This window comes from Rhizophagus irregularis, chromosome 10, assembly GCF_026210795.1.
Source record: "Rhizophagus irregularis chromosome 10, complete sequence".
Lineage (NCBI taxonomy): Eukaryota > Fungi > Glomeromycota > Glomeromycetes > Glomerales > Glomeraceae > Rhizophagus > Rhizophagus irregularis.
Genome location: NC_089438.1, coordinates 5,049,353 through 5,074,570, shown reverse-complemented (window position 1 = coordinate 5,074,570; position 25,218 = coordinate 5,049,353). Strand labels below are relative to the sequence as shown.

General features: G+C 35.5%; 9 protein-coding genes across 9 annotated transcripts; 3 read left to right on the top strand and 6 right to left on the bottom strand.

The window, feature by feature from the left end:
• Window positions 1-7,437: 7,437 nt before the first annotated feature.
• Window positions 7,438-7,854, bottom strand: OCT59_002515 (uncharacterized protein; the record flags this gene model as incomplete). The annotated part of the gene is made up of 1 exon (XM_066144565.1): window positions 7,438-7,854. One exon carries the CDS (start codon window positions 7,852-7,854, stop codon window positions 7,438-7,440), a length of 417 nt encoding a protein of 138 aa, XP_065995719.1.
• Window positions 7,855-7,947: 93 nt separating this feature from the next.
• OCT59_002514 (uncharacterized protein) lies at window positions 7,948-8,418 on the bottom strand (the record flags this gene model as incomplete). Its single annotated transcript, XM_066144564.1, has 1 exon — window positions 7,948-8,418. The coding sequence occupies one exon, from the start codon at window positions 8,416-8,418 to the stop codon at window positions 7,948-7,950; it is 471 nt and encodes a 156-aa protein (XP_065995718.1).
• A 113-nt stretch (window positions 8,419-8,531) lies between these two features.
• OCT59_002513 (uncharacterized protein) lies at window positions 8,532-10,412 on the bottom strand (the record flags this gene model as incomplete). Its single annotated transcript, XM_066144563.1, has 2 exons — window positions 8,532-8,878; window positions 9,020-10,412. The coding sequence occupies 2 exons, from the start codon at window positions 10,410-10,412 to the stop codon at window positions 8,532-8,534; spliced, it is 1,740 nt and encodes a 579-aa protein (XP_065995717.1).
• Window positions 10,413-13,242: 2,830 nt separating this feature from the next.
• On the bottom strand, window positions 13,243-13,602 carry OCT59_002512 (uncharacterized protein; the record flags this gene model as incomplete). Its single annotated transcript, XM_066144562.1, has 1 exon — window positions 13,243-13,602. The coding sequence occupies one exon, from the start codon at window positions 13,600-13,602 to the stop codon at window positions 13,243-13,245; it is 360 nt and encodes a 119-aa protein (XP_065995716.1).
• Window positions 13,603-15,756: 2,154 nt separating this feature from the next.
• OCT59_002511 (uncharacterized protein) lies at window positions 15,757-16,218 on the bottom strand (the record flags this gene model as incomplete). Its single annotated transcript, XM_066144561.1, has 2 exons — window positions 15,757-16,115; window positions 16,191-16,218. The coding sequence occupies 2 exons, from the start codon at window positions 16,216-16,218 to the stop codon at window positions 15,757-15,759; spliced, it is 387 nt and encodes a 128-aa protein (XP_065995715.1).
• A 1,534-nt stretch (window positions 16,219-17,752) lies between these two features.
• Window positions 17,753-18,255, bottom strand: OCT59_002510 (uncharacterized protein; the record flags this gene model as incomplete). The annotated part of the gene is made up of 3 exons (XM_066144560.1): window positions 17,753-17,866; window positions 17,932-18,021; window positions 18,253-18,255. The coding sequence occupies 3 exons, from the start codon at window positions 18,253-18,255 to the stop codon at window positions 17,753-17,755; spliced, it is 207 nt and encodes a 68-aa protein (XP_065995714.1).
• Window positions 18,256-19,026: 771 nt separating this feature from the next.
• Window positions 19,027-19,338, top strand: OCT59_002509 (uncharacterized protein; the record flags this gene model as incomplete). The annotated part of the gene is made up of 1 exon (XM_066144559.1): window positions 19,027-19,338. The coding sequence occupies one exon, from the start codon at window positions 19,027-19,029 to the stop codon at window positions 19,336-19,338; it is 312 nt and encodes a 103-aa protein (XP_065995713.1).
• An 84-nt stretch (window positions 19,339-19,422) lies between these two features.
• On the top strand, window positions 19,423-21,301 carry OCT59_002508 (uncharacterized protein; the record flags this gene model as incomplete). The annotated part of the gene is made up of 6 exons (XM_066144557.1): window positions 19,423-19,711; window positions 19,776-20,184; window positions 20,259-20,326; window positions 20,453-20,521; window positions 20,596-20,895; window positions 20,970-21,301. The coding sequence occupies 6 exons, from the start codon at window positions 19,423-19,425 to the stop codon at window positions 21,299-21,301; spliced, it is 1,467 nt and encodes a 488-aa protein (XP_065995712.1).
• Window positions 21,302-21,409: 108 nt separating this feature from the next.
• OCT59_002507 (uncharacterized protein) lies at window positions 21,410-22,353 on the top strand (the record flags this gene model as incomplete). The annotated part of the gene is made up of 5 exons (XM_066144556.1): window positions 21,410-21,534; window positions 21,599-21,636; window positions 21,847-22,025; window positions 22,096-22,212; window positions 22,303-22,353. The coding sequence occupies 5 exons, from the start codon at window positions 21,410-21,412 to the stop codon at window positions 22,351-22,353; spliced, it is 510 nt and encodes a 169-aa protein (XP_065995711.1).
• Between the last annotated feature and the right edge of the window lie 2,865 nt (window positions 22,354-25,218).

Genomic DNA, 25,218 nt, shown 5'->3' with positions numbered 1-25,218 from the left:
CATATAACAATATACTAAAAAAGGATAAAATAAGGGAAAAGAGAGGAAAATACGATAGAATCAGAGGGGTATGACAGATATGACGGATATGACAGATATTTCAGAAAAATCGGGAGAGGGGAATCCCCAGAAAAAAGTTTTGATTTTACCCCCAGATCTGTCATTCTGTCATAGTTCTGTCATATAATCAGGATTCCGTCTAATAATCTGTTGGAAGCAGTGAGATAGCAAACCAGATAAGTTAGCAGGTAAGCCCCTAGAAGGTCTATAAAGCCAGTAAGACCAACCCCGTCCCGCCTCCGTCAGAAAAAATAAGTAATTGAACAATGGGTATTGAGAATAGAGCATATCCAGATAAGTTTAGAAGACAGTACTAATCCGTCTTCCTCTTTTTTGCCTCCTTAAGGCATTTATCAATACACTGTTTACACGCGTCATCAGAATCTAAGATTTTCTGTCCAAGTTTTTTGCATTGCCGATTGTAAGCCGTCTGCTGTCTCTTAGCAGCGGTTTCTTTTTCTTCTCCTTAGTCTTCTTCTTGATCACCCAGTCTATTCCAGTAAAAGTATTCTTATGCATACCACAAATTGTGCAGTCACCATGCAGCCGGTAACGCCCATTTGTAGTCATATCTTGTATTTCACTAGCCGTCTCAGTTTCTTTCTTGCACTTTAGGCAGTAAAAACGTGTCATTTTAAGATTTGAAGTCTAAAACCATTCCTTTAATTTGTCGTAATATGTCACACTTAGAGAATTACTATAAGTACTACAATCTCTCCGGAGTATCAGCACGAATTCTAAAAGGTGAAGAGCACTACAACCTATACAAAAAGCCCCTAAAGGAAAAGTCAACAGAACGCCCAAAGGTAATTGTATGGAAACCAAATGCAACACATCAGGCAGATCTTGCAGAGATGCCAGTTGACCCCAAAGGATTCCACTATTTTCTCGTAGTGGTGGAAGTTGCAGGAAAGAGAGTCGACGCAAAACTCCTAAAGGATAAAACTGCAAATAGGGTTCTCAATGGATTTGTTAAAATATACAGAAGAAATCGTATCAAGCCTCCAACACACCGACTGGAAACTGACTCCGGATCAGAATTCACCAATAATCAGGTACGTGATTTTTTCCTGAACAGCCTAGGGGTAATGATGAGGTTCGGAGAGCCAGGAAGGCATAAACAGCAATCTTATGCTGAAAGAGCTATCCAAGCCATCCAAGAACCCCTTCTTAAACGAATGGTAGCACAGGAGTTGAAAACCGGGGTGACATCCGTGGAATGGTCAGAAGATTTCCATAATATAGTGAGTAAAGTAAATGAACTCTGGCAGAGAAATCCCCCAGACATTCCGACAGGGTCACCCAAAGTGTCAAAAAAGACGGATCTCCTCTCTGAAGGAGCACGTGTCAGAGTCAAGTTAGATGAACCTATTTCTGTACTTGGTAACAAACTTCACGGAAAATTCTGTACAGGAGATATAAGATGGAACCCAAACATTCGTGTAATCAAAAAAATGATACTCTCACCCGAACAGCCTCCTACATATCTCCTTAATGGACCACATGGTCGATTAGGTGTATCCAGATGTGCATATACCCGAAAGGAATTGCAAGTAGTTCCTATTAATGAAAAGCCTCCACCTGACTCTGTGATAAGAGGACAACCTAAAAGATTTGTTCCTGAGCAGATACTTCGGCATCGCATTAGAAAAGGTCAAGACCAGTATTTGGTTAAGTGGGAGCGCTATCCAAACACTGAGGCTACTTGGGAACCTGCTGACCGGTTGAAGGAGGATGTCCCTGACTTAATTCGCAAATTTTGGGAATAAAAAAAAATAGAAGAATTAAAGGGTCTTATTTTTTATCCCCTCGATTAGCATCAGGAACTATCAGGATAAAAACATTCTTCCCATCACAGGTAAAGGCTATATGTTCACGTGATTCATGAACATCATAATTGTAACGTTTCAGACACATTCGGCTTAACCCAATCTCCCTATGCTTGTATCCATCTAAAACTGCAAGATCCTCAATGATAGCATAATCAGGGGTAAGTTTGATTGACACTCTCTTTACCATGCCGAATGTCCTACCGTTCCCTGCACCAGATATGTTGTATGTAATACTCTTGTCGATATTCAACCTAATTCCTCAGCAGCTTCTCTCTGAATAAAAGACGCATTAGCACAAGTGTCTGCTAAACACTGAATTGCTATTCCATTAACCTCCCCATCCAGTGCTAAAAGATCTTTAGTATTCTCTAAACGAGCTATGTCAATATCCATAGAATCGTCTACCCTGATATCCTCTTCTTGTTCCTCCTCAACTAGGTCCTCCGGAATCTCTGTAACTTTTCTAGCAGACAATAACTCCTCCTGAAGAATCTCACGGAGTAATTTCCTAAAGTCTGCAGACCTTAACAGGCTTAATAAGTCATTCTTAGTAACAGCTTTTGCAGGTGTAGACTTACTACCAGTAACTTTCACAGGAATCTTAACAGGGATTGCTTTGCCTTTCAATGGCACACTAGAAGAGCTAACTGCTGCCTTATTTGGGGACGACTTAAGAAGTTTTGAGATACTCGAACCTACTTTTTTTTTGACCCAACACGAACCATATAGACATCACCATTTTTTTCTCTCAATTCTACCTTTTCACCAAAACTCGCAGTATCAATGTCCATAGCATCATCATTAAGATCGAGGTTTCTCATTGCTCGGGCCAAATCCAGATCATCACGTCTATCTTTAGCCTTCTGAAGTTGTTTTGTAAGTATTTTAGACGTCCCACATTTATATCCCATAATAAGATCAATAGCATGTTGATGATCATCCAAAGTCCATTCAGGAGCATCAGGGTCATCACCAACATCATGATCTACATAACCATCATCCCAATCAGGATCCTGAGGATCCTGAACAACACGTCTCTGTGGTTTTGGTCGAACAGGTTTAATCTGCTGTCTATAGACTGGTGGATTACGAACTGGCCGAGCCTGTAATTGTTTAAATTGCACCTGAAAATTCTTGGTAAGTTCCTCAGCTTGAGCCTTAAGTAACTCTTGTAATTGTTCTTGAGTAACCCCAGATGACTTTGATGTCAGTACGACAGGTTCCTGTTTTCCTAACGGAGGTTGAGTTACATCACTGTAATCTGCTTGAAGTCGTCGATTTCTATCTTGTAACCCCAAGCGCATTTCAGCTCTTCTCCGTTCTAAATTTCTCAGATGTTTAACCAAGTCATCAGGATTAAGATTACTAAACCTTTCTGCTTCAAAAATATTATCAGCCGAAAGACCTCTAAAGAACTGGTCGATAATAAGATCATCAGTTAGTTTTAGTAATTTTCCAGCTCTCTTTACAGTTCTATAAAATGCATCAACTGGCTCATTTTCCTGATAAAGACTGTTAAAACGGATACGTTTCTTTTCATCTAAAATAGTTGGGAATTGTGTTCTAAGCCAATAAAGCGCCTGGTTAGGTTTAATACCTGGAAAAACTATAGAACGATTATTATTAGCAGCAACACCAGCATCTGCAGTAGCTGGAGCAGCTCTATCTGTCGGACGAGCACCAGCTCTTCCCCAAGCTTTATCTCCACCTATTAAATCATGGGTAGGAATAAATGCTGCTCTAATAGTTACTAATGCATTAGCTACATCTGTAGCATGAACATCTGCTTCAGACCCATTTACATAGGTACCTGCATTTGGTCCTCCTGCACCTTCTGGTATTACTAATGCTACAAAAGCAGCTAAATTAGCTCCACCTCTTGAAGTAATACCAGAAAGTTCCCAATTTTTTCCTGTAATTTCTCGATCAAACCATTCAGCCGCTTCACCAGCCATGCAGCTTCTAAGTATACCCATAGCTCTTTTCCAAGACTCTGGCGGCCCTCCAGCAGCGTATGGGTTAAGATTAATAGTATCAAGATAACCCATATAAAGCCTAACAAATGTATCAATATCATCAGTAGCTTTACCCCTCAAAAATCGGCAATCCTATCGCAGTGGTAGCTATATCGTCTCTAGTGGATTGTTTAAAAGAGGTGGAGGAGGGTTCAATTGTCTAATTCGAAACCATTGTACCTGAATTCTAAGAGCAGCTATCTGTTGGAAAAGTCTATTCCTAAGTCTCCCTAATGTCTGAATCCCAAAACGCACCCTATTATTAGCATGTGCTAGCTGTGCATTAACCTGTCCAAGTTGCACATTAACCAATACAAGTTGTCCTCCAGTCCGAGTAGCCCTCAGCCGCCAATGATTTAGAAGGATATTACCACGATTCACAGCATTTTGAGCCTCATTACGATCCCTTACTGCTTGAGTATAATCTGCTTGTAATACATTACGTTCATGTCATGCCTGATTACGTTCACCTATAGCCCGTCGACGAAGCTCTACCATAGTATCATAATCTCTTTGCAGGTTATGGTTTTTTTCTATGAAATTATTATTGGCAGCACGTATAATAACTAATTGACGTTCTAAATTAGTAAACGTTTCATCAAATGCATTTATCTTACCTTGTGCAAAAACTAACAAATCTTTTGTAATACCAAGTTCTTCATGTTTTGCTTTACAGCGATACATTAATATATTAATAATATGTTTGATTTGATTATTTGCCTCCTGTATCTCTGAATCAACAGTTAAACGACCCCTGGTAGTCAATAAATTTGCATGAGCCTTAAGTATTCTAACTAATTCATCATCATTTTTTTTCATTGGTCAAGTGTGCAGGAGGCGGTCCAGTAGGTTCTGAAGGAGTATAAACTGGAATTGGTGTTGATGTCGACATAGTATTTAAACTAAGTTAGAATAAAATTCAAATGGATCTTTATGTATACAATTTGGACGAGTACACGACCGACTCAAGACAAGGCAATGAGTTTGCTCCATCATGGCCCTTTTGATTAGCTGTAGCAGGTAGCTCAGACTCAGGTAAGACAACTATGATCATTAATTTGTTAATGGGTGACAAGAAAGCAAAGGAGGATGGTAATCGGTATGTACTATGTGATGCAGTACTTTTAGTTGGCAGATATCTTGACGAGCCGAAGTGGGCAGTTGTACATGATTTTTTTGAAGAGGAGAAGATCCCATTCACTGCAGTAACCCATAGTGAGATTCCAGAGATTGACTCCTTTAACCCTACTCAAGCTACTGTGGTAATCTTCGAGGATCTGATGGATGCACCTAAAAAAATCCAGGATCTCATCACTGGTTACTTTACACATGGACGACACAAAAATATTTCATGTATTTATGTAGCCCAAAGATTCTTTGCCATTCCTAAGGCTATTCGAGAAAATGTTAACTACATCTCACTGCATGGAGGTCATGGAAGCCTTACAGATACCAAGAGAATCATCCGCCTATATACAGAAGAATCAGAGTCATTAGCACCAGTAATTGATGATCTTACTCTGCAACGTGAATTTGTAGTGTTTGATCTTAGACGGTCCAAAAGTGATCCACTGTCCATTCGAGTAAGATGGGATACTAGTCTCAGTTCGATCACAGAGTAATCTCAGTTCAATCCTAGTTCGATCTCAGTTCAATCTCAGTTTGATCCAAGTTTGAACCCAGTTCAATCTCAGTCTGAACCCAGTTCAATCACAGTTCGATCCAAGTTTAGTCCCTATGGTCAGAAAGCTGTATTTGAAGCAAAAAAAAGTGGACACTTGATTGAATTTGCTCGGGTATTTCCATCTCCTAAAGAATGTCAACATTTACTTGTACCTGGTGTCTTAGCCAAGAATGCAGATACCTGGATTAAATATGTCTTTCAGGAAGCTTATGGACTCTCTGGTAAGACCCTAGGAGCTGACTTTCAGGATTTCTTAGCAAAAGTACAGGGTAGGACTGCAAAGACTGAAACTCTGAAAACTGAGAATGTGAAGGAGTTATTCTCCCGATATGAAGCCCTGAAGTCTAGTCGCCCTCTGGATAATAAACAAATAATAGAAGGTATTGAAGTCCTTCTACAAATCTTTTCTAAAAGCCACATGGACCGTCGAGCATTACAAGTAGGGATTAATAGTATCTTGTGAGAATATCAAGTAATTCGACTGCAGAAGCTCTAAGAATCATAGCACTTTTTTTACGGCCTTCAAAGTCAATCCTTAACATCTTAGCTTTCAACCCTATTGCTCCTAAAGCACGAGAAGCAAAGTTCTTAGTCATTGGATTACTTATATGATTTGCATAGTTCTCATAGAATGTAGTGAAAGGCTCGTCGATACCATCTGGATATGTATCCCTTAGAAATTGATATAAAGCAATTTCTCCACTGTCACAACCTATGGCTATAAGCTGTTCGAGAAGCCACTTCCTAATATCTTCATATGGCTCTCCATCCATAATTTTCATATCCAGTCTTTGTGTAAACAATTGTGTAAAGTCCACATTACTTTCCCGACGAATAATCTGGACCAACTTATCCCTGGCAAGTCCCAAGGCTTGTAAAGGTTCACTCTCGTCACCAATCTTCTTTATAATCTGTCTATACAACACGCTGGATAATCCTCTATATGCTGCTTTTGCAGAGAATACTCCACAGTTTTGACACTGGTTTATTACGATTGATGTTGACATGGCTATCTTTCTTTATGTAAAAAAGAATTATTCAAAATTAAGTAACTATTCGGAGCAGTCCTTGCACAACTTGTCCGTTAAGTCACTTGGGCTTACAGGCATGAGACATTCCCTACACAACTCAATATTAAGCTCTGCAAGTCTCGGAGTATGGTCCTCCAAAGTTCGTGGACGACCGGAAGGACCGATAGTTGTCATATCAGTCATATCCTGCTGTAAGATAAAATCATCATATTCATCTTGGTCAGCCTGAATAGCAGTCCTGATTTGTTGTATATCATTGAAAGTTAACCGCTGCCCATCAAGATTTTCCTCATTATAGCGTGTTTCATTGATGATTTCCTCTATAAGCGCCTCTTCTTCATAATGGACAAGGTAGTAAGCCTATACTACCTCATAATCACTATCAATCAGTCTATAATATGTTCTAGTACCACGTCGAACATAACGTCCTGTATCTGTATTTAAATATACAGGTTGCTCTTCAGGTGGAGGTGCAGTTTGTCTACGGACAAGCCTTCCATCAATATAATCATGGGATTCCATAACTATTCGATTAAAGGTATCTCCACCGATAATAATTGGACGTCCAGTTATAGGGTTAGCTATATAAGGGTAAGACATGTCTTTTTTCTGTACGTGTCTACATACCTAATAGTTTTCTTCAATTTATAATAACCAAGTGACACGGTCATCAGTCCTTATCAAAAAATACAAGAATACCTGATGATAAGATTACATGGTCATCAGTCCTTATCGAAAAATGCAAGGATACCTGATGATAAGGTTACATGGTCATCAGTCCTTGTCAAGAAATATGAGGATACCCGATAAATAAACTACTCCTGTTGAGTCCATTCGTTCCACTCCCAGTTCAGTCCCCAAGGGTCGCCTCCCCATCTATGTTCACTTAATGCATGCTCTATGGTTTCCTTCTCTTGGGGGTCCACGACCATCCCATTCCTAAGCATTTTCTCCATAATATAAAGCTGATCCTCGGTGAGGCGGTCTATCCATCTTTTATAGAAGTCGTTTACATCTTCAAATGATATCCAGTCAATATTCCCTTTTTCAAACGGCTTTCCAAGAGCTTGGACATGCCCAATTGTAGTAGCATAATTTTTCCATCTCTTATATGCTTCTTGACGAACCTCCTGCCACCACACACTATCTACTTTACTCGCTGCAATAAGGTCAGTATCTGGGATCTTTGCAACAATGCGTTCGACTATTTCTACTGGTAATCGGTCCAACATGATGTTATGTTACTTATACTATAGCCATCTTCAATTACTGTATGCCCATTACAAATGGATAAAAAATATAAACTAAATTCGTACAGGAGCCGCTTATGCAAGAAGTTCTGCTAAGGTTTTCTCAGCCTCATTCATAGTGACAGCTCGCTTTGGGGGACCTGTTAATGAGTCCTTAGTTACATTATAATACAACTCGAAGAGGGCCTCAAGTTTGTCTAAAAGAGCTTGTTTATTCTTGTATGATTCACGAATCTTTGCTATCTTAGCAGTATATGTTGCATTATCTGGGAAGAGTTTTCTGGCCACGAACTTCACATATGATACAGGAGACTTTGCTGTCTGGATTCTCTTGATATACTTCACATGATCCTGGACAAGGTAGCTGGTTTTGCTAAACCCAGATACTAATGCGACTACTATAGTGTCTTTCAATGCACGGATAATCTTGAGGACAGTTTCATCAGAGACAATGGTGAACTGATTGTGTGATGCATCATAAATAACTTTATCACTAATGCTGTCAGTGCTGTTAATAATGCTTGCTAATTCGGTATATGTTGACATGATTCCTTATACTTTTTTGTACTTTGTAATAAATAGGAATCTTCAAATTGACTTTACATTCAAGCAAGAAAAAATATATATACCTACTGTAAATCCAACCGCATTCTTGGCAATCATGTCCAGATAACCTTGTTTGCATTTTTCACATGGCAGTATCCTGCGGTTTCAAACTTGAGAGCTTTCAATGCTTTGGATGCATTTTCTGGACAAGTGATAAGTGTAGGACTACTCGGCTGTTCCTCTAGAATAAATCCATCTGTATGGATGCGTCGTACTTTATCCTTATATGGTTCTAATAACTCTGAAGTCGTCTTCCGTCCATGTGCTAATAAGAATGGAGCGATCCTAGGATACTCACCCTTGAAGGGACTACCTGGGTTTGTGAACTGGAATCGCCACTGGTCAGATCCTACTGGTACGATGGAGTCAAGTGTGTGGCCTTCTGGAAACTCGAATGGATCTGTTTAATCTGTGGTAAGTGTCTTGTAATTGCGTTTTCTCTGGCAGAGTGCTCCCCATAGTGTATTGAGAACTCTCTTTGCAACACGACCGGCCACGCCACCCTGGTTCTTTATATTGAAGAGAAAGTGGACATACTCACCAAATATTACAGTCCCAGGAATTCTTGCTTCACTGTCATATATCAAGGCATTTGGCTTTCCATCCTGGATTAACTGTATATCGAGACCAAGTTTCTTTGCTCGTTGTAAGTCAATGAATGTATAGACTTCCCTCTTATTCTGTCGGAAGAGAATGTCATTACCACTTACCTTGCCCTTGGGCGCTCCCTGGGAGCTAGCACGAAATAATCCATACAAAGCATAACCTCTATGGTCTACAAAGTCTTTGAGTATTTGAAACTTACCTTGTCGGATTGGAAAGTTTGCATTTGATTGCTGAATACTTGGATACAAACTTGTCACGTCGTATTGCCTTCCATAACCCTTCCATTCATTGTCTGCCCAGATAAGACCTCCCATCATTGCATCACTTATCCACTCTGCTTCGACTGGGTCAAGAGGATCATTGGCTGGAACCCCTACACTAAACCGTTCAAAAAGCCAGAGTGCAGTTCTCTTGTACGACCAGTTGTGGTAAGATAAGTCGATTCCTAGACCGAACTTCTTTGTAGCCTGTAGGAAGGAATCCCGCTCTTCATGGATCCTCTGGTATGTTTCCTCAAGTGTTTCATATATTCCAGTTTTACAATTCTTCTCGATAGGGATGAAGGAGTAACTATCAGAGTTCTTACCTTTCTGAAACTGTCCAACTTTAAGAGACTTAACTGTCTTACCATTGTATATTGTTACTACATTATTAACCCCATCTTCACGATAAACAAAGGGAGACTTTTGTTTTCTATCTAATTTGCTAGGGTGGAGTCTTCCGGGATTCAGTGCAAGAGAGTAGTGGCCTTCAGACAGGATAAGTGTTGCACGTCTGTCAGATTTGCTCTTAGAAATTCGAGTGGAATCCCCTACAATATTAAATGCAAGGCTTCCTGCAAGTTGTTCAACCTTATCCATATATGAGACTGGAACTGGAGCATCACGATTGAGACCTAATGCCTTTTTGATATACTCGGGCTTTTCGATTGACTTTGGCATTTTAGAGAATGTGCCGTAGATATATTTCAGGCGTTCATACAGGCAATCATTTAGCTCCCCGTTGCAACCCCCTGCAACCGGTGGGGCATCTCTCACATAAATTATGAATCGTTCAAAATAATCAGGGTCTGCATCATCCGGTAGTTGTGCTTCGTCGTAGTGGTCCAAGAGTGAGAAGAGGCTGGCTGGTTGGTTTCCTGATGTCCATCCACCGGGTTTCCAGTTTTCATAGGGGAGCAGAATCTGAAATTTATGTGTCAGATACCGGGATTGGAGTCGCTGTCCAAGTCTTGCTATTGCTCCTCTGGAAAATCTTGCGCCTGAATACTGTAATTCTTTGATATCCGGTCTTGTAGGTAAAGCACGGACAATCTCTGAATAAACCATTTGATGTATTTATGAATTGTGTTCAGTTGTAATATAGGTTTTTTATACAAAAAATATAAGATAACTAAGAAGTGCTTATCTTATTAAAAGGAGTCAATCTTGCTGCATACACGATCAAGATCCTCTTCATCCCAGTCGTCGACAATTCCATTGGCGGCTTCCCATTCACGTTCCATATCAGTTTTGGACGTTCCTCTGGGATTTCTCGTGCCTTACCCTTATTCATCTTCATAGTTTCATAACCAGAGGTGGTAGGGATAATCTCGGCATCACGATCCTCCTTGTATACTCTTATTAGATCTGAGAGTTCTTTACGGCTAGGTGTTTTAGGTAAGTTTCCATTATATTCGATCCAGTCCTTGAAGCGGTCTACTACCTTCCTAAGGTAATACTGGTACTCGTTTTCAATACGTGTTGTGGGACATTCCTCTACTTCAAACGCGAGTATTTCCCAGTCATAGTCGTCTGACACGTCTTGGTACTTAGCCCATAAATCCTTACCTGTATTGTAGAGATCATTGAAGACCTGGTCCTTTGAATTCTTGACCTATGGCTTACGATCCCATCGGTGCCTTTCATGCCAAGCCCAGTGTGCTCGAGTACCTTCCTTTGGTTCAGGGTCCCAGTCAACTTCTAGTTCTGTGTCGGGTTCTGGGATAGGTTGCTCTTCAGGAGCCAGTTCTGGGTCAGGCTTAGTGACAGATGCAGAAAATTCTGCGGGAGACTCGGGTTGTTGTTCAGGAGCTGGGTTCACAGTTGTAAAATCTGAGTCAGATAGCAAGTCATCTAAAACGTCGTAGTCATCATCAGCTTTAAATGCAGGTTCCTCAGCAGGCGGCTCATTTTCTTGATCAGGTTACTCATCAGATAGATAACAGTCTGAGAAGCTATCTATAGGTTTATCAGTATCTGACTCTATAGGAGCTGGAGATTCCTCAGGAATAGGATCCTCATTGATGACAGGTGCGGGTTTTACCTTCAAGCAATCGGGCTTAAGTGGTACTGGTGGTGGAGTCTTTTTGGAAACTGGTTTCTCTTCAGTAGGCTTTTCTTCAACAGGTTTCTCAACAACTAGCTCCACTTCCTCTTGATCTACTTGCGATTTACTAGCTGGATTATATATATTTGCCAAGAACTTCTCCAAGGCATTTGGATCAGATGCGGGCTTCTCAGGAGTTTCTATATCTATTCCTTCTATATTGATTTCATCTGTTTCATGGATCCATTTTTTGCCGAGGTATTTCTTGTAAAGATCCTCCCTGGATATGCTATATACTCGGGTTAACTTTTTATTTATATAAGTCCGATTACTATTTATACTCAACTCATTTGATAGGATTCTAGAAGCGTTTATCTTTGATAATGGTGAGTTTCACAGTATGAAGTATATACCCTATAAAATTCTTGAACAGGTAGGTCGGTTATATGATTTTTTACTATGAGGTAAGTGTCCTTTATGAATTGAAATAGGGGTGGAAGAGTCGATATGATGTGATCCTGCTTAGATGTTGTCATAGGTGGTGGATTCCCATTGAAGTCTAGGTAAGCGTCTGCAATGGCTCTCAAGTAAGCATAGAATGCCTCACTGGCGCCTGGGTATTTCATAGCGTCACTGAGTTTCTTAAAGTAGTTGAGGTCTCCCTTGCGGGATGGTGACACATCCAAGAACACTGTGCGCCTATCGTCATTCTCCACTCTGAGAGCATTTTCATTAGTGAGTACAATGGTGGATATAAAGTTTTTGTAATGTGTTGGCGTCTTGTATTTTTCATGGATTTCCATTATGTCACCTGTTACCTTATCCTTCAACGATCGATACAGATTATTCCACTGGCTTTTTTCTGTAGGCATTTCCTCGAGGAGGAGAAGAATCTTACCCTGTAATTGCCCATTGAAACTTCCAAGAATCGTTTGAGGATCGCTGGTCTTATAAACAAGTTGAGTACCTAAGACACTACGTTGAATGAAATCTGTTATAATACTCTTACCCCAACCCTATCCGGATTTCAGGTAGAGAATTGAATACATTTTCCTTCCAGCTGCCACACCGGCCAACCACTTTATGATATACTCAGTAAGATTCCAATCGCCTGAACACCAGATATCCTGAATGTGGGAGAAGATAAATTTAACCGCGAGGTGGGTTGTAGATTCAAAAGTGGATATCGGACGCAGGATATGGAGGAATCCTGGAAAGATATTGAGATAAAGTTGGCCACCTAGTTTAAAGATACGGGATTTTTGAGGGTCACAGGTAGCTACACATACAGTACTATATTCGATCATAAACCATTTGTTGATATTAAATTCAACCTTTTGTGAAGGACCCTGTTCAGATTGTGTGTAAAAGACTTTGGTAATTGGACGGATAAGTTTATTAATATTTTTATCAGGGATGTGCTCGAGGTTTTTGATTTCTGATCGCCACATGAAGACTCCATGTGGGTTGGAACAGGGGATAAAGTAACTGCAAAGATAACCTTTAGCTTGATTGAGATCCCTCATATTCTTTGCAGCGTTAATGAGCCGTTTAAGCTCATCAATACTAAAAGCCTTCTTCTGTTCACCGAACTTGGGGATAACTTGAGCTTGAGTGCTAGTTTGGGCAGTCATTTTTTGTTCTATCAAATCGAGTACTAATTTATAGTTACCTAATCTTCAATTGCCGAATATTTTTCCAAAGATCTGCACTCCTACCAATTTACCCTCCTGTAGTCCTATGGTCCTGCGATTCTGCGGTCCTCCGGTTATATCTGGTTATCTTCTAGGGGTAAAAAAAACTATAAACCATGAACCTTTACGACTGCTCTAAATCTTTCCTTTCCCTTTTTCAAACTACATATATCTGAAATCCAAACCGCTCAAGAGCTCCTTTTACTATAGTTAGCTTTTTTCTAATGTCCGTTAACTCTTTACAAGCCTTTTGATACGCCTTCCATTCAAGTTCACGGAGGGTACCCTCCTCCTCCAATGATTGGCCAAGAGCATCATTTGCTTTTTCCTTCTTTTCTACTGCCCTGTCGTATGCCTCCTCGGCTTTTTTATGCCGCTTCCAGAGTACTCGTTCAGCTTCAGCTCTCCAGATTGGGCTGACTTCTAAAAGATGTGGCCCAAAATTGCTACTTGGAATGTGTTCCAGGATATGGCTTACAAGTTCGGGGATTACTGATACTGCGTGCGGGGTATACATATTATCTGTCCTTATAGGTTACTTATGGTATACCCATTGTTCAATTACTTATTTTTTCTGACGGGGGCGGGACGGGGTTGGTCTTACTGGCTTTATAGACCTTCTAGGGGCTTACCTGCTAACTTATCTGGTTTGCTATCTCACTGCTTCCAACAGATTATTAGACGGAATCCTGATTATATGACAGAACTATGACAGAATGACAGATCTGGGGGGTAAAATCAAAACTTTTTTCTGGGGATTCCCCTCTCCCGATTTTTCTGAAATATCTGTCATATCCGTCATATCTGTCATACCCCTCTGATTCTATCGTATTTTCCTCTCTTTTCCCTTATTTTATCCTTTTTTAGTATATTGTTATATGACTGATGTTAATGACAGATGGTGACTGATCCCCCGTAGGGGGGAAGGAGGTACTGCGAGGCCGTGAGGCCGAGGTGGGTGGAGCGGTAGCGAGACCCACATCCAGCCCGACGACTCAGTAAAAGGTGTAAAATTATTCGCTTCGGCCTTTTCGCAAGATGTTGTCCTGATTTCACAAGACGATAAAGCTAAGGTCAATTACTTTTTTTACTCTTTTTTTTTTAATTTATTGTTTTTAATATATTATTATTAGGTTCCATTAGGTATTGCTGCAGTTGGAAGAACGTTTAAGACTATACAGACATCAAACGAACCTGTATCTGTCCCAGATCACGATTTTCCAACGTCATCTAAGCATAAGTTGATACCATCTGTCTATCTGTTAATTAATCCCAGTAATACAAACGAGTCTTTACATTCTGGCAAGATGCGAATTTTTATTCGTCCGGAGTATTTTTTGGGTACATCATGTGAGACACACATGATAGATTTAATGTCAATTACGAAGGATGAATCTTATCACGAATTTACACATCATGAGGGAGCAGTAAAACCAATTTGGTGTTTATTAACTGATGGCGGACCAGATGAAAATCCTCGGTTTCTTGCAAATATTTTGAAATATTCATTGATTTTTAAGAAACTTGATCTAGACTACCTTACCGTGCGAACACATGCGCCAGGATAATCAGCATATAATCCCGTAGAAAGAAGCATGGCATCATTATCTGGCAAGTTAGCAGGTATTGTGTTGGATGCCTTTAGTTATGGAAAACATATTGGCAATGTGAATGGGCAAACATCTGTTATTGATGAAGAACTCGGACGAAAAAACTTTAAACATGCCGGTGAACGCCTTTGTGAGCTTTGGAATCGTGATTATATCAATGATCAACCAGTCGTAGCTACATATGTTGAAAGGCATGATAATACTATGTTTTCGAATATTGAAGAGGGAACATGGGACTGGGTTGATCGCCATTCGCAAGTTTGTAAATACTCGCTTGATTTGCGCAAATGTGAGGATAGGAGTTGTTGCAAACCACCACGAGCTCCTGATGCCTTTGAACTTTTATCACTAAGTAATGGATTTCTTCCTCCTATTGTACAAGGGCAAGATAAACACTTTCTTAATCTATTACATACGTTGGAATATTTCAATGATCGGCTTTCTGGTTATGATGAACATTGTCCAAGCATATCCCACGAATTGTATCTTGAACTTGTGTGTCAAAAGTGTGGAAAATATTTCCCAACAAAAGCGTTTTTAAAAAAACATATGAATAATATGCATTCAAATAAAAAAGTACGATTAGTGCAAGAAAAAAATGATGGTCAATCTTCGGGTAGAAGAGAGAATGGAGTGCAAGAGAAAAGCGATAGGCAATCTTTGAGTAGGCAAGACGATGATGAGCAACCTATGACTCCAGTAGGAAATTACAACACAAATTGTGCGGATCAATCTATTGGTCAGATAGATAATGAAAAGAAAATTGCGAAAGGTAATAGGGGTGATAATAAACGCGAAAAAGGTAAAGCAAAGAGTTCGCAACCTTGGGAACAAGATCATCTTACGTTTCAAGTCAATTTTTCATAATGTTTGAAGATTTTATATTTTTACATATTAATTTTGAAATAAAACAATTTTTGAAAATTTGATTTTTATTATTTTTGCCTCTAATATTTATTAATAAATTAATGGTTCCGAGTTTAATATATCGTTAGTAATAAATTTGATTATAAAATTAAATCAATTTTACGGTTCGCAAGTAAAATTTATTGGTCACATGATCAAGTTACACGAATTTCCTTAAATAGATTTATGACTGGGGAGGGGGGGAGTCCGAAATCCTGAAAATAAAATGACGTCATTTCTGGCCTTCCCCTTACATGTTGTTTACAGACCCTTTTTGGAGGATTACTTTGAACTTTTTCATTAGTACGTGGTTCTGAAGGCCGGACCTGAACTTGTTCATCAGTACGTGGTTCTGGAGGCCGAATCTGAACTTGTTCATCAGAAGGCTCAACTGGAGAAGGAGGATCTTGTTGTGCTTGAGGAGATGGTGGAGGACGGTCCTGTAATGCTGGAGAATTTTGTGGTGGAACTCTTAAATTATTTTCTAATTCATTTTTTTTTTTCAGATAATAGCCTATTATAAATAAAATGAAATAATTAATTTCTACTATAAACCAACTAGGTATAAATAAAGTTATTATTAACTTACGTTTATTTTGTATAGTACTAACAAGCATCTCCTTTACAACCCAATCGGCTGCGGTTATAGGTAGAGCTCCGCACGGATCGGGTCGGGTCGGGTTACCTGGTTAACCCGAACTGAAATTTTTTTTCAGGTCAGGTCAGGTCGGGTAAACCGTTCTGACCCAACCCGACCCATTTGACCCGAAAGTATTCGGGTCACTTCAGGTAACTCGGGTTACCCGAAGTTTTATTATTAAATATTGTAAAAAAACGTTTTGTAACGTTTTTTACTTTTTGTTTTTATATATAAAACGCTGAAACAGATAGTTTCGGCGTTTTTTTTCGATTTTACATGTAAAAGCGCCGGAATAATTTGTTCCGGCATTTTTCTTTTTGATTTTACATGTAAAAATGCCGAAACAGATAGTTTCGGCGTTTTTTTTCGATTTTACATATAAAAACGCCAGAATAATTAGTTCCGGCGTTTTTCTTTTTGATTATACATGTAAAAACGCCGAAACAGATAGTTTCGGCGTTTTTTTTTCGATTTACATGTAAAAGCGCCGGAATAATTTGTTCCGGCGTCTTTCTTTTTGATCTTACATGTAAAAACGCCGAAACTGATAGTTTCGGCATTTTTTTCGATTTTACATGTAAAAACGCCGGAATAATTAGTTCCGGCGTTCTTCTTTTTGATTTTACATGTAAAAACGCTGAAACTGATAGTTTCGGCATTTTTTTTCGATTTTACATGTAAAAACGCCGGAATCATTAGTTCTGGCGTTTTTCCTTTGATTTTACATGTAAAAACGCCGGAATAATTAGTTCCGGCATTTTTCTTTTTGATTTTACATGTAAAAACGCTGAAACTGATAGTTTCGGTATTTTTTTCGAATTTACATGTAAAAACGCTGGAATAATTAGTTCCGGCGTTTTTCTTTTTGATTTTACATGTAAAAACACCGAAACTGATAGTTTCGGCGTTTTTTTTTCGATTTTGCATGTAAAAACGCCGGAATCATTAATTCTGGCGTTTTTCTTTTGATTTTACATGTAAAAACGCTGAAACTGATGGTTTCGGCATTTTTCATTTGATTTTACATGTAAAAACGCCGAAACTGATGGTTTCGGCGTTTTTCATTTGATTTTACATGTAAAAACGCCGAAACTGATGGTTTCGGCATTTTTTTTCGATTTTACATGTAAAAACGCCAGAATAATTAGTTCTGGCGTTCTTCTTTTGATTTTACATGTAAAAACGCTGAAACTGATACTAGTTTCGGCGTTTTTTTCGATTGTACATGTAAAAACGCCGGAATCATTATAAGTTTCGGCGTTATTTAATTTATTTGACCCAAATATATGTCAGGTCAACGGGTCGGGTCGGGTACTGACCAGCACTGACCCTGACCCGTGTCAGGTCATGAATTTGATGACCTGACCTGAATATTTCGGGTCAACCCGTCGGGTCACCCGATCTGTCGGGTCAGGTTGCGGAGCTCTAGTTATAGGGAAGTCAGGAGCCTTTTTTTTAAACTATAATATAATAATTTTTAGTATACTTCAAAAAAAAAGAAATGACGAAAATTAAAATTTAATATTTACAGAACGAACTATTTGTGCAGTTATTGTATGCTTTTGACTCCTATAATCAGTGGTAAAATCTACATTCTTTTCGTAGAGACATTCTCGCATTATCTCCTATTACAAAAATTTACTATTAAAAAACAATTTTTATCTTTTATTAAAAATTAATAAATAGTTACCAAATAAGCAAGCCAGCGTTGCTTTTCATTTTTTAATCCTAATGCATCTTGTAAATTATATTTAGACGTAGGCTTATATATGGGCCTGAGCTATAATATAGTAATAAAGTAAGAATTTTTGATTATAGATTATTAAAAATATTTTTATATTTTTACTCTTATACCTCAGTTTCGGATGTTTGTTCAATTTTTTTAAATTTTTTTAAAAAAATGCGTAAAGAAATGAAGAATCACTAAAGATAGCATGTATTTATACTTTATACTTAAACGTGATGTGACTGACGCGTTATTTATTTTTATTTTTTATTGATCGCGAAATACCATTTATAGTTGTTCGACTCCATTTTCTGATTTTCTGTCCTGATGGTCTGACAAAGTGCCTCTCCAAAAACTGACTCATTACCCCTGTGAATAATATATTATGACTCGTTTATGCATCAAAGTCCAACTCGAGAACACTAAGGAGACCAGTATCAAACATGTCTAATAACCGATATAACTTTATTTTAGGTTCTGACTGATTGAGAGCCTTGCGAACAATTGGTGAGAGGGAGTTACCTTTAAATATAACTTTTGCATTTCACTGTAGTGTTGGTGTCATAAAGAAAAAAAATATCATGAAAATTATATTATGAAATTATTAATGAAAGATTATTACAAGTATTAGGACTACATTCTTGTCAGTATTAACATGGTTAAATTAACTTCATTGATAATAATACATAAAATATAATGATTCAATTTATCGGTCATCAGTACGAGCGTTGCTCATAACACAATCTCTTAATACAATTAGTATGGCTTTGTATGAACCGTTGCTCATAATAGGCTTTGAACAATTATTATAGCTTTTATATGAACCGTTGCTTATAATAGGCTTTGAACAATTAGTATGGCTTTGTGTGAACCATTGCTCATAATACAATCAGTATAATTATTACGAATATTGTCATTATTATATCATCTCTAATAACGATACACAATCTTGTAACACAACCTCTAACTTTAATGCGTAAATTTAATACAATCATGTAATACAAACTATGTGATTGTTTATAAAAATAGATCGTTACATAAATTCTATCACGTTTCAAAATGCCATTTCTTTGTTCTTGTCGTATTTGTAAAATAAATTCTAAAGATGGTAACGGAAAGTGGTTGTCTACTAGAAAAACTTTTAAAAAACATCAAAAAAGAGAAAAAGCAAATATTGAAAAAATTAATGAATCTGAAGCAGAAAGCGGATCAGAAACAAAAAGCGATAGTGAATCAATTTCAAGTTGTAACGCAGCTGAAAAAAGAAAGTTCGAAGACGATGAATCGGATAAATCAGATACAAGTTCAGAAAGCAATGTTTCAAATAACGATTATGTTCCTATAATTTTAAAAGACATACCAAAAAGGTAATTAATTAATTGTTTTATAAAAAAAGTAAATTTTACTTTTATTAAACATTATTGTTATAATAATACTTTAATAATCATCAAAATCATGTTAATTGCAGATCAGAAGATTATGATGATGACGATAAGCGATGAGCCATTTCTTGACAATGAAGATTATAATAATGGTAATCCAATTCCTAATAACGAAGATTACGATAAGAATAGTGATAGGCAAAGTCTTGATAATAAAGATTGTGATAAAGAAGATGATAAAGGAGACATAGAAACTGAAAGTGATTGTTCACAAACAAGTGCATATATTTCTGAAGAGAATGATGAATTAACAGATGATGATAAAGAATTTGAGGAATCTGAAATGACAAACATAAACGATGGTACAGTTAATACTATGTTTATTGATTTTAATTTTGATAGAATAATAATATTTATTTATTTTAGATGAATTGATTCAAGGTTTACGTCTTTTACATACAAAAGTACTCCATTCAATATCTGACATCGCATTCAACAAAATACTTGATAATGTTAATTCTAATTTAACAATCTATAAGTTGAAAAAAAAAATCAATAGCATAGTTCCTTTTGAACCTCATAGATACGATACTTGCAAAAACAGTTGTATTGCATTTACATCATCATATGAAAATTTAGCCAGTTGCCCTATTTGTGGTGAAAACAGATTTGATGATAATGGCAAACCTGTAAATACAACATTTTTTTTTTTGGTAAAAGAACGCCTAATAATTCAATACAAGAATAAAGAAAGAACCGAAAAATTACAATATAGAAGTAATTATTCCCAAAACAAAGGAGAGGAGGAAATATATGCTGATATCTTTGATGGATTGTGAGTATAATTTAATTACTAAAGTAAATTTTTTTTTAAAAAAAAAGGCCATTAAAATATGTTTCTTTCAATAGGTTATATAAGGATTTATTACAAAGGGGTTTTTTTAAAGATGAACGGGATATTGCACTATCTGGGACATGTAATGGATATCAGATCTTTGAACAATGAACCGATGATTGTTGGGTCATCTTATTAATAAATAATAATCTTCATCCTTCTATTCGTGTAAAAAAAGAAAATCTACTGGTAACAATGATAATACCAGGTCCCCGTTCACCAAAGAATTTTAATTCTTTTTTATGCCCTCTTATAAAAGAATTACAAGAACTTGAAGGTATAGCTAATTTTAATATCTAATAAAAATGTATTTTTTCTATAATTGAAATTTTATTTTGTTAAATATTATAGAAGGAGTTCAATGTATAGATGGACGAACAAATGAACCTTTTATTTTACACGCACATTTATTAACATGGACGGGGGATGTTCTAGCGTTAAGCAAAAGCTTAAACCTCTCTGGACACAATTCGTATAAAGGTTGTCATTTTTGTATGATAAAAGGGACTTACCACCCATCAAATAAACACATATACTATCCATCATCTGCTTTTTGCAATATAAAAAATCATGATGATACGATCAATATGGGAAAATTAATTGAAAAAAAAACGAGTAAAGATCGAAAAGATGAAATGATCAGAGAAACAGGTATGATTTTCTTGAGAAAAAAAGTAAAAGTATACTTACATCTCTGTATTAATTATTATTACTTTACTATACAGGAATTAAAGGGTCCAGTGAATTGTTAAAATTACAAACATTATTATTTCCATGGTCTTTCCCAACAGATATAATGCATTTATTCTTCGAGAATGTGGTACCGTCAATGTATGCACATTGGAGTGGAAAATTTTTTTATAACAATCTATTATTGTCTAGTGATTATGAGTTATCAAAATTACAGTGGAAAAGTATTGGCATACAAATGGAAAAAGTAAAAAAAGATATGCCTATTGAAATTGGTCGCCCTCCACGTGACATATTTAAATATCATAATGGTTACAAAGCGGTAGAATGGAGAAATTGGATAATTTTATTTTATTACCATTACTAAAGGTGTATCTGGATAAAAGATATTTTAATAAAAAGTAAAAAGTTAAATTAATACATTTTAAATTTTTTTAACTAATCAAAAAGTAAATTTTACTTTTCGTTACATAATATGCATCTTCAAGGATGGGTAAACTTTGTGAAGGCTGTAAAGCTTTGTTTAGAACCTGAAATATCTGAAGAACAAATTGATGATGTACAAATTTTGCTTAAAAAATTTTCAGATTATTATGAAAGGTAATGATTTCTGTCTTATAATTTATAATTGTATAATAATTAAAATAATGATTAATTATTTTAGAGAGTATTATCAGAACAATGGCCAACGTTTAGCAGCATGTAAGATAAGTTTCCATTACCTCTTACATGTAGCAGATTCTATTAAATATTGTGGCCCTAGTTGGACCCATTGGCAGTTTCCTATGGAAAGGGTGTGTGGTATATTACAACCACTCATTAAATCAAAAATCAAGCCATATAGCAACCTTGCAAATATGCTTACTTTGTTACAGCAATTTTATATGTTACCATTTTTTTCTATCTCAAAAGCTATTTTCAAAGAAAAACCGCTAAAACAATGGAGTAAGGAACGGGTCTTTAGTACTGAAGGGTATGAAGAAGAATTTTATTCCCCTTCTACTCAATATTCTCTGCTAAGTCAAGAACACAAACATCTGATTAAATTTTACAAAGAATCAAGCAATATAAATCGTAATGATTTAGAAATGGTAATATAAAGCTTTATTTTATTTAATTTTAAATTCATCATTATAATAACAAAATAATTTCATTTTTTAGGAGGTTAATAATTATGGTGTAAGATATAGAAGATTAAGAACTTCAGATGGACAATATATTAGTAGCTGTTGTATAAAAAGAAATAATAAAATTGCAAGAAATAATTATTGTGTTCAGGTAAAATTTATAATCTTTGATTACTATCATTGCTATTTTTTTGATATAATTTTAATATTGATTTTATATTTTATTTATAAATATTTTTAGATAAGACGCACAATAGATAAACTTGCCCACAGACCCAATGCGCCTCCTTAACTCGTTATTGTAGATATATATGGAATCGTAAATTATTATCTTGTCCATGAATTCAACCATCAGGTTTACATGTTAGCCTATGTACAATTAACATCAAAAATTGTAGAAGATGAATATGGATGTAAACATTTTACTCAATTCAGATCAAAAGAATTTATCGATGTAAGATGTTTAGATCATTGTATAGGTTTTGCTAAAATAGATAATAGATATTATATAATTGATAAAGAAAATGCATTTGATGACTCTAATTGGGAAAATATTGGGCATTGATTTCTTGCAGCAGTTCGCACTTATAATAAAACTTTTTATGTTCTAGTAAAAAACCCGATAATTAAGAATATTTGTTATATATTGATTAATTTCTAAAAATAGCTAAACACGAATAAGATTATCCCATTAACTTTATTTGTATCTAAAAATAGTTAAACACGGATAAGCGATGATGAAATAGATGAAATAGCTATTATAAGCAAAACATTTCACTGTTTTTTTATTTTACTTTTCTCTTTTCTGATAAAATATTGGTAATAAGTCTATGTTATTCTGGTAATAAGTCTATATTATTTATAAACTTACTGACGAAAAATATTTTACCAGGAATAAAGGATACAAGATACAAAACCTTGAATTTCTGGAATTAGAAAGTTTTAATTAACCCTACTTAGAAGAGAAGCTGACTATATTACAGGGAGAGACGGTATGAATACATAAATTTTCCACCACAATATCAATTATCCAATAGTTAGTTACTGTCGAAATTAATATTAACTGATTCTTTTATTTTTTCTATTTTAATGTAGCCGTGTCAGGTGTTAACTGTAGAGTGTAGACGTGTATAAGTATTTTTTTATGTTTATTAACAGGTATGCATCAAACTTTATTGTATTGGATTTAAAATTAAATAATTAAATTACTAATATACCTTTTTCCCTCTTTAACAAGTACATTAAATTAAATAGGTCCGTGTCGAGGTGTTAATTGTAGACGTGTATAAGTATTGTTTACTTAAAAATTATGTTTATTAAACAGGTATGCATCAAACTTTATTGTATTGGATTTAAAATTAAATAACTAAATTACTAATATAACTTTTTCCCCTCTTTAATAAGTACATTAAATTAAATGGGTCTCGAGTTATTGTATAATGGATATGAAAAATAAGTTTTCCTAACTGTATCTTTTTTTCTTTATTTATTTTATTCTTTATTTATTTTCGTTTTATATAGTTTCAGAAATATGAAATTAAACATTTTACTTTACTATAGAAATTATTTGTATCATTGGTTATTAGCATAGCCTTTAAAATGTACACGAATTATTATTGAAATATAATCAAACCATATCGATATTGTATTTATATACTAAAAATATCATTATTATCAAATGTAAAAATGTAATTAAAATAATCTTTAATGCAAGTAAAAATGTATGCTATTTTTAATTAAAAGATACATAAAATATTATTTTATTTGAACTAAATTGACCTTTAAAACTACTAAAAATATATGTTATTTCTAATTGAAATATTATTAAAATATATGTAAAATACAATTGAATCATATTTATAATACACTGAAAATGGGCTTTAAATATACTTAAATATATATAATAACACGAAATAAAATTATCCTGAAATTAAGTAGAAATTAATGACATAAAATTTGCACTTAAAATATACTTAAAGAGGCAAAATTTAAGGGTGTTTTATGAGCTTTTTACATATTAAATACAGTATATTTAAACATAATTTTAGCATTATTTATGGATATAAATATCTTACATAAAATATACTAAAATTATATTTAATTTATACTTATAATATACATGATTATATAGTTAAATATTCTTAAAATTCAGTATATTTTCAGTATATTTTCAGTATGCAATTTTTCTTACTGGGAAGGTGTGTTTCCAAAGTTAGATTTTACGTCAAATTTTCAATAAGGCCGCACCAATTCAATATTTTATTTAACATACCCCCCCCCTGTTTTTGGATTTTTTATGTAAAAAAAATACATGTAATTTAGGCCAGAATTAGACAAATCTTTAAGTTTTAGCCGGAATTATCATCCAAAATTTTTGCTCACTTTTTTGGTCAAAATTTTGGCCAAAATTAATGGTAATTCTGGCCATGTATTTTATTTTATGTATTATTTTTTGTTCCCCCCTCCTAGATTGGGACCCCTATATTATGTTAAACAAAGAATTGGCTTGGAGCGGCCTAATTAATATATATGCTATATGTATGCCGATCATCTGCTAACGTGACTTTGAAGCTTCGGGTGAAGTCACAGATCTTTGGGCGAAACTTAAAACTTTTACAGTATATTATTTAGGTATTCAAGAATCAATGGCTAAAATAAATCTGGATAATTTTTGATAACCCAAAAGTTATCATTAAATAAATATTTACAATTATTGTAAAATTAATATATGTCTAATATTTGACAAAATCTTTATGAATTATTTTAAGAACTAATTTATTAACAATAAATAAAATAAAGTAAATAAATCGAAATTTTATACATTATTATGTAGTATACATGCCACCCAAATTATTTTAGGCTGCCGTAATTATAAGTAAAATCCCAAATTCAATTATGACATCCCAAATTATTTTGGCACTTTACATAGTAAATTATATATAAATTGAATGAATTACGACATCCCAAATTATAATTATGGCATCCCAAAATAATTTGGGCAGCATGTATATTATGTAGAATTTGTGAAAAAACTAATTCAACGGTATTTTTTTATGTGATAATATTGGACAAGTGATCGGCAAAATGATCGGCAATATCATGATAATATGGGGATGTCCGCCCTGTTGCCTGGCCTATTAATCAGGATGGAAATATA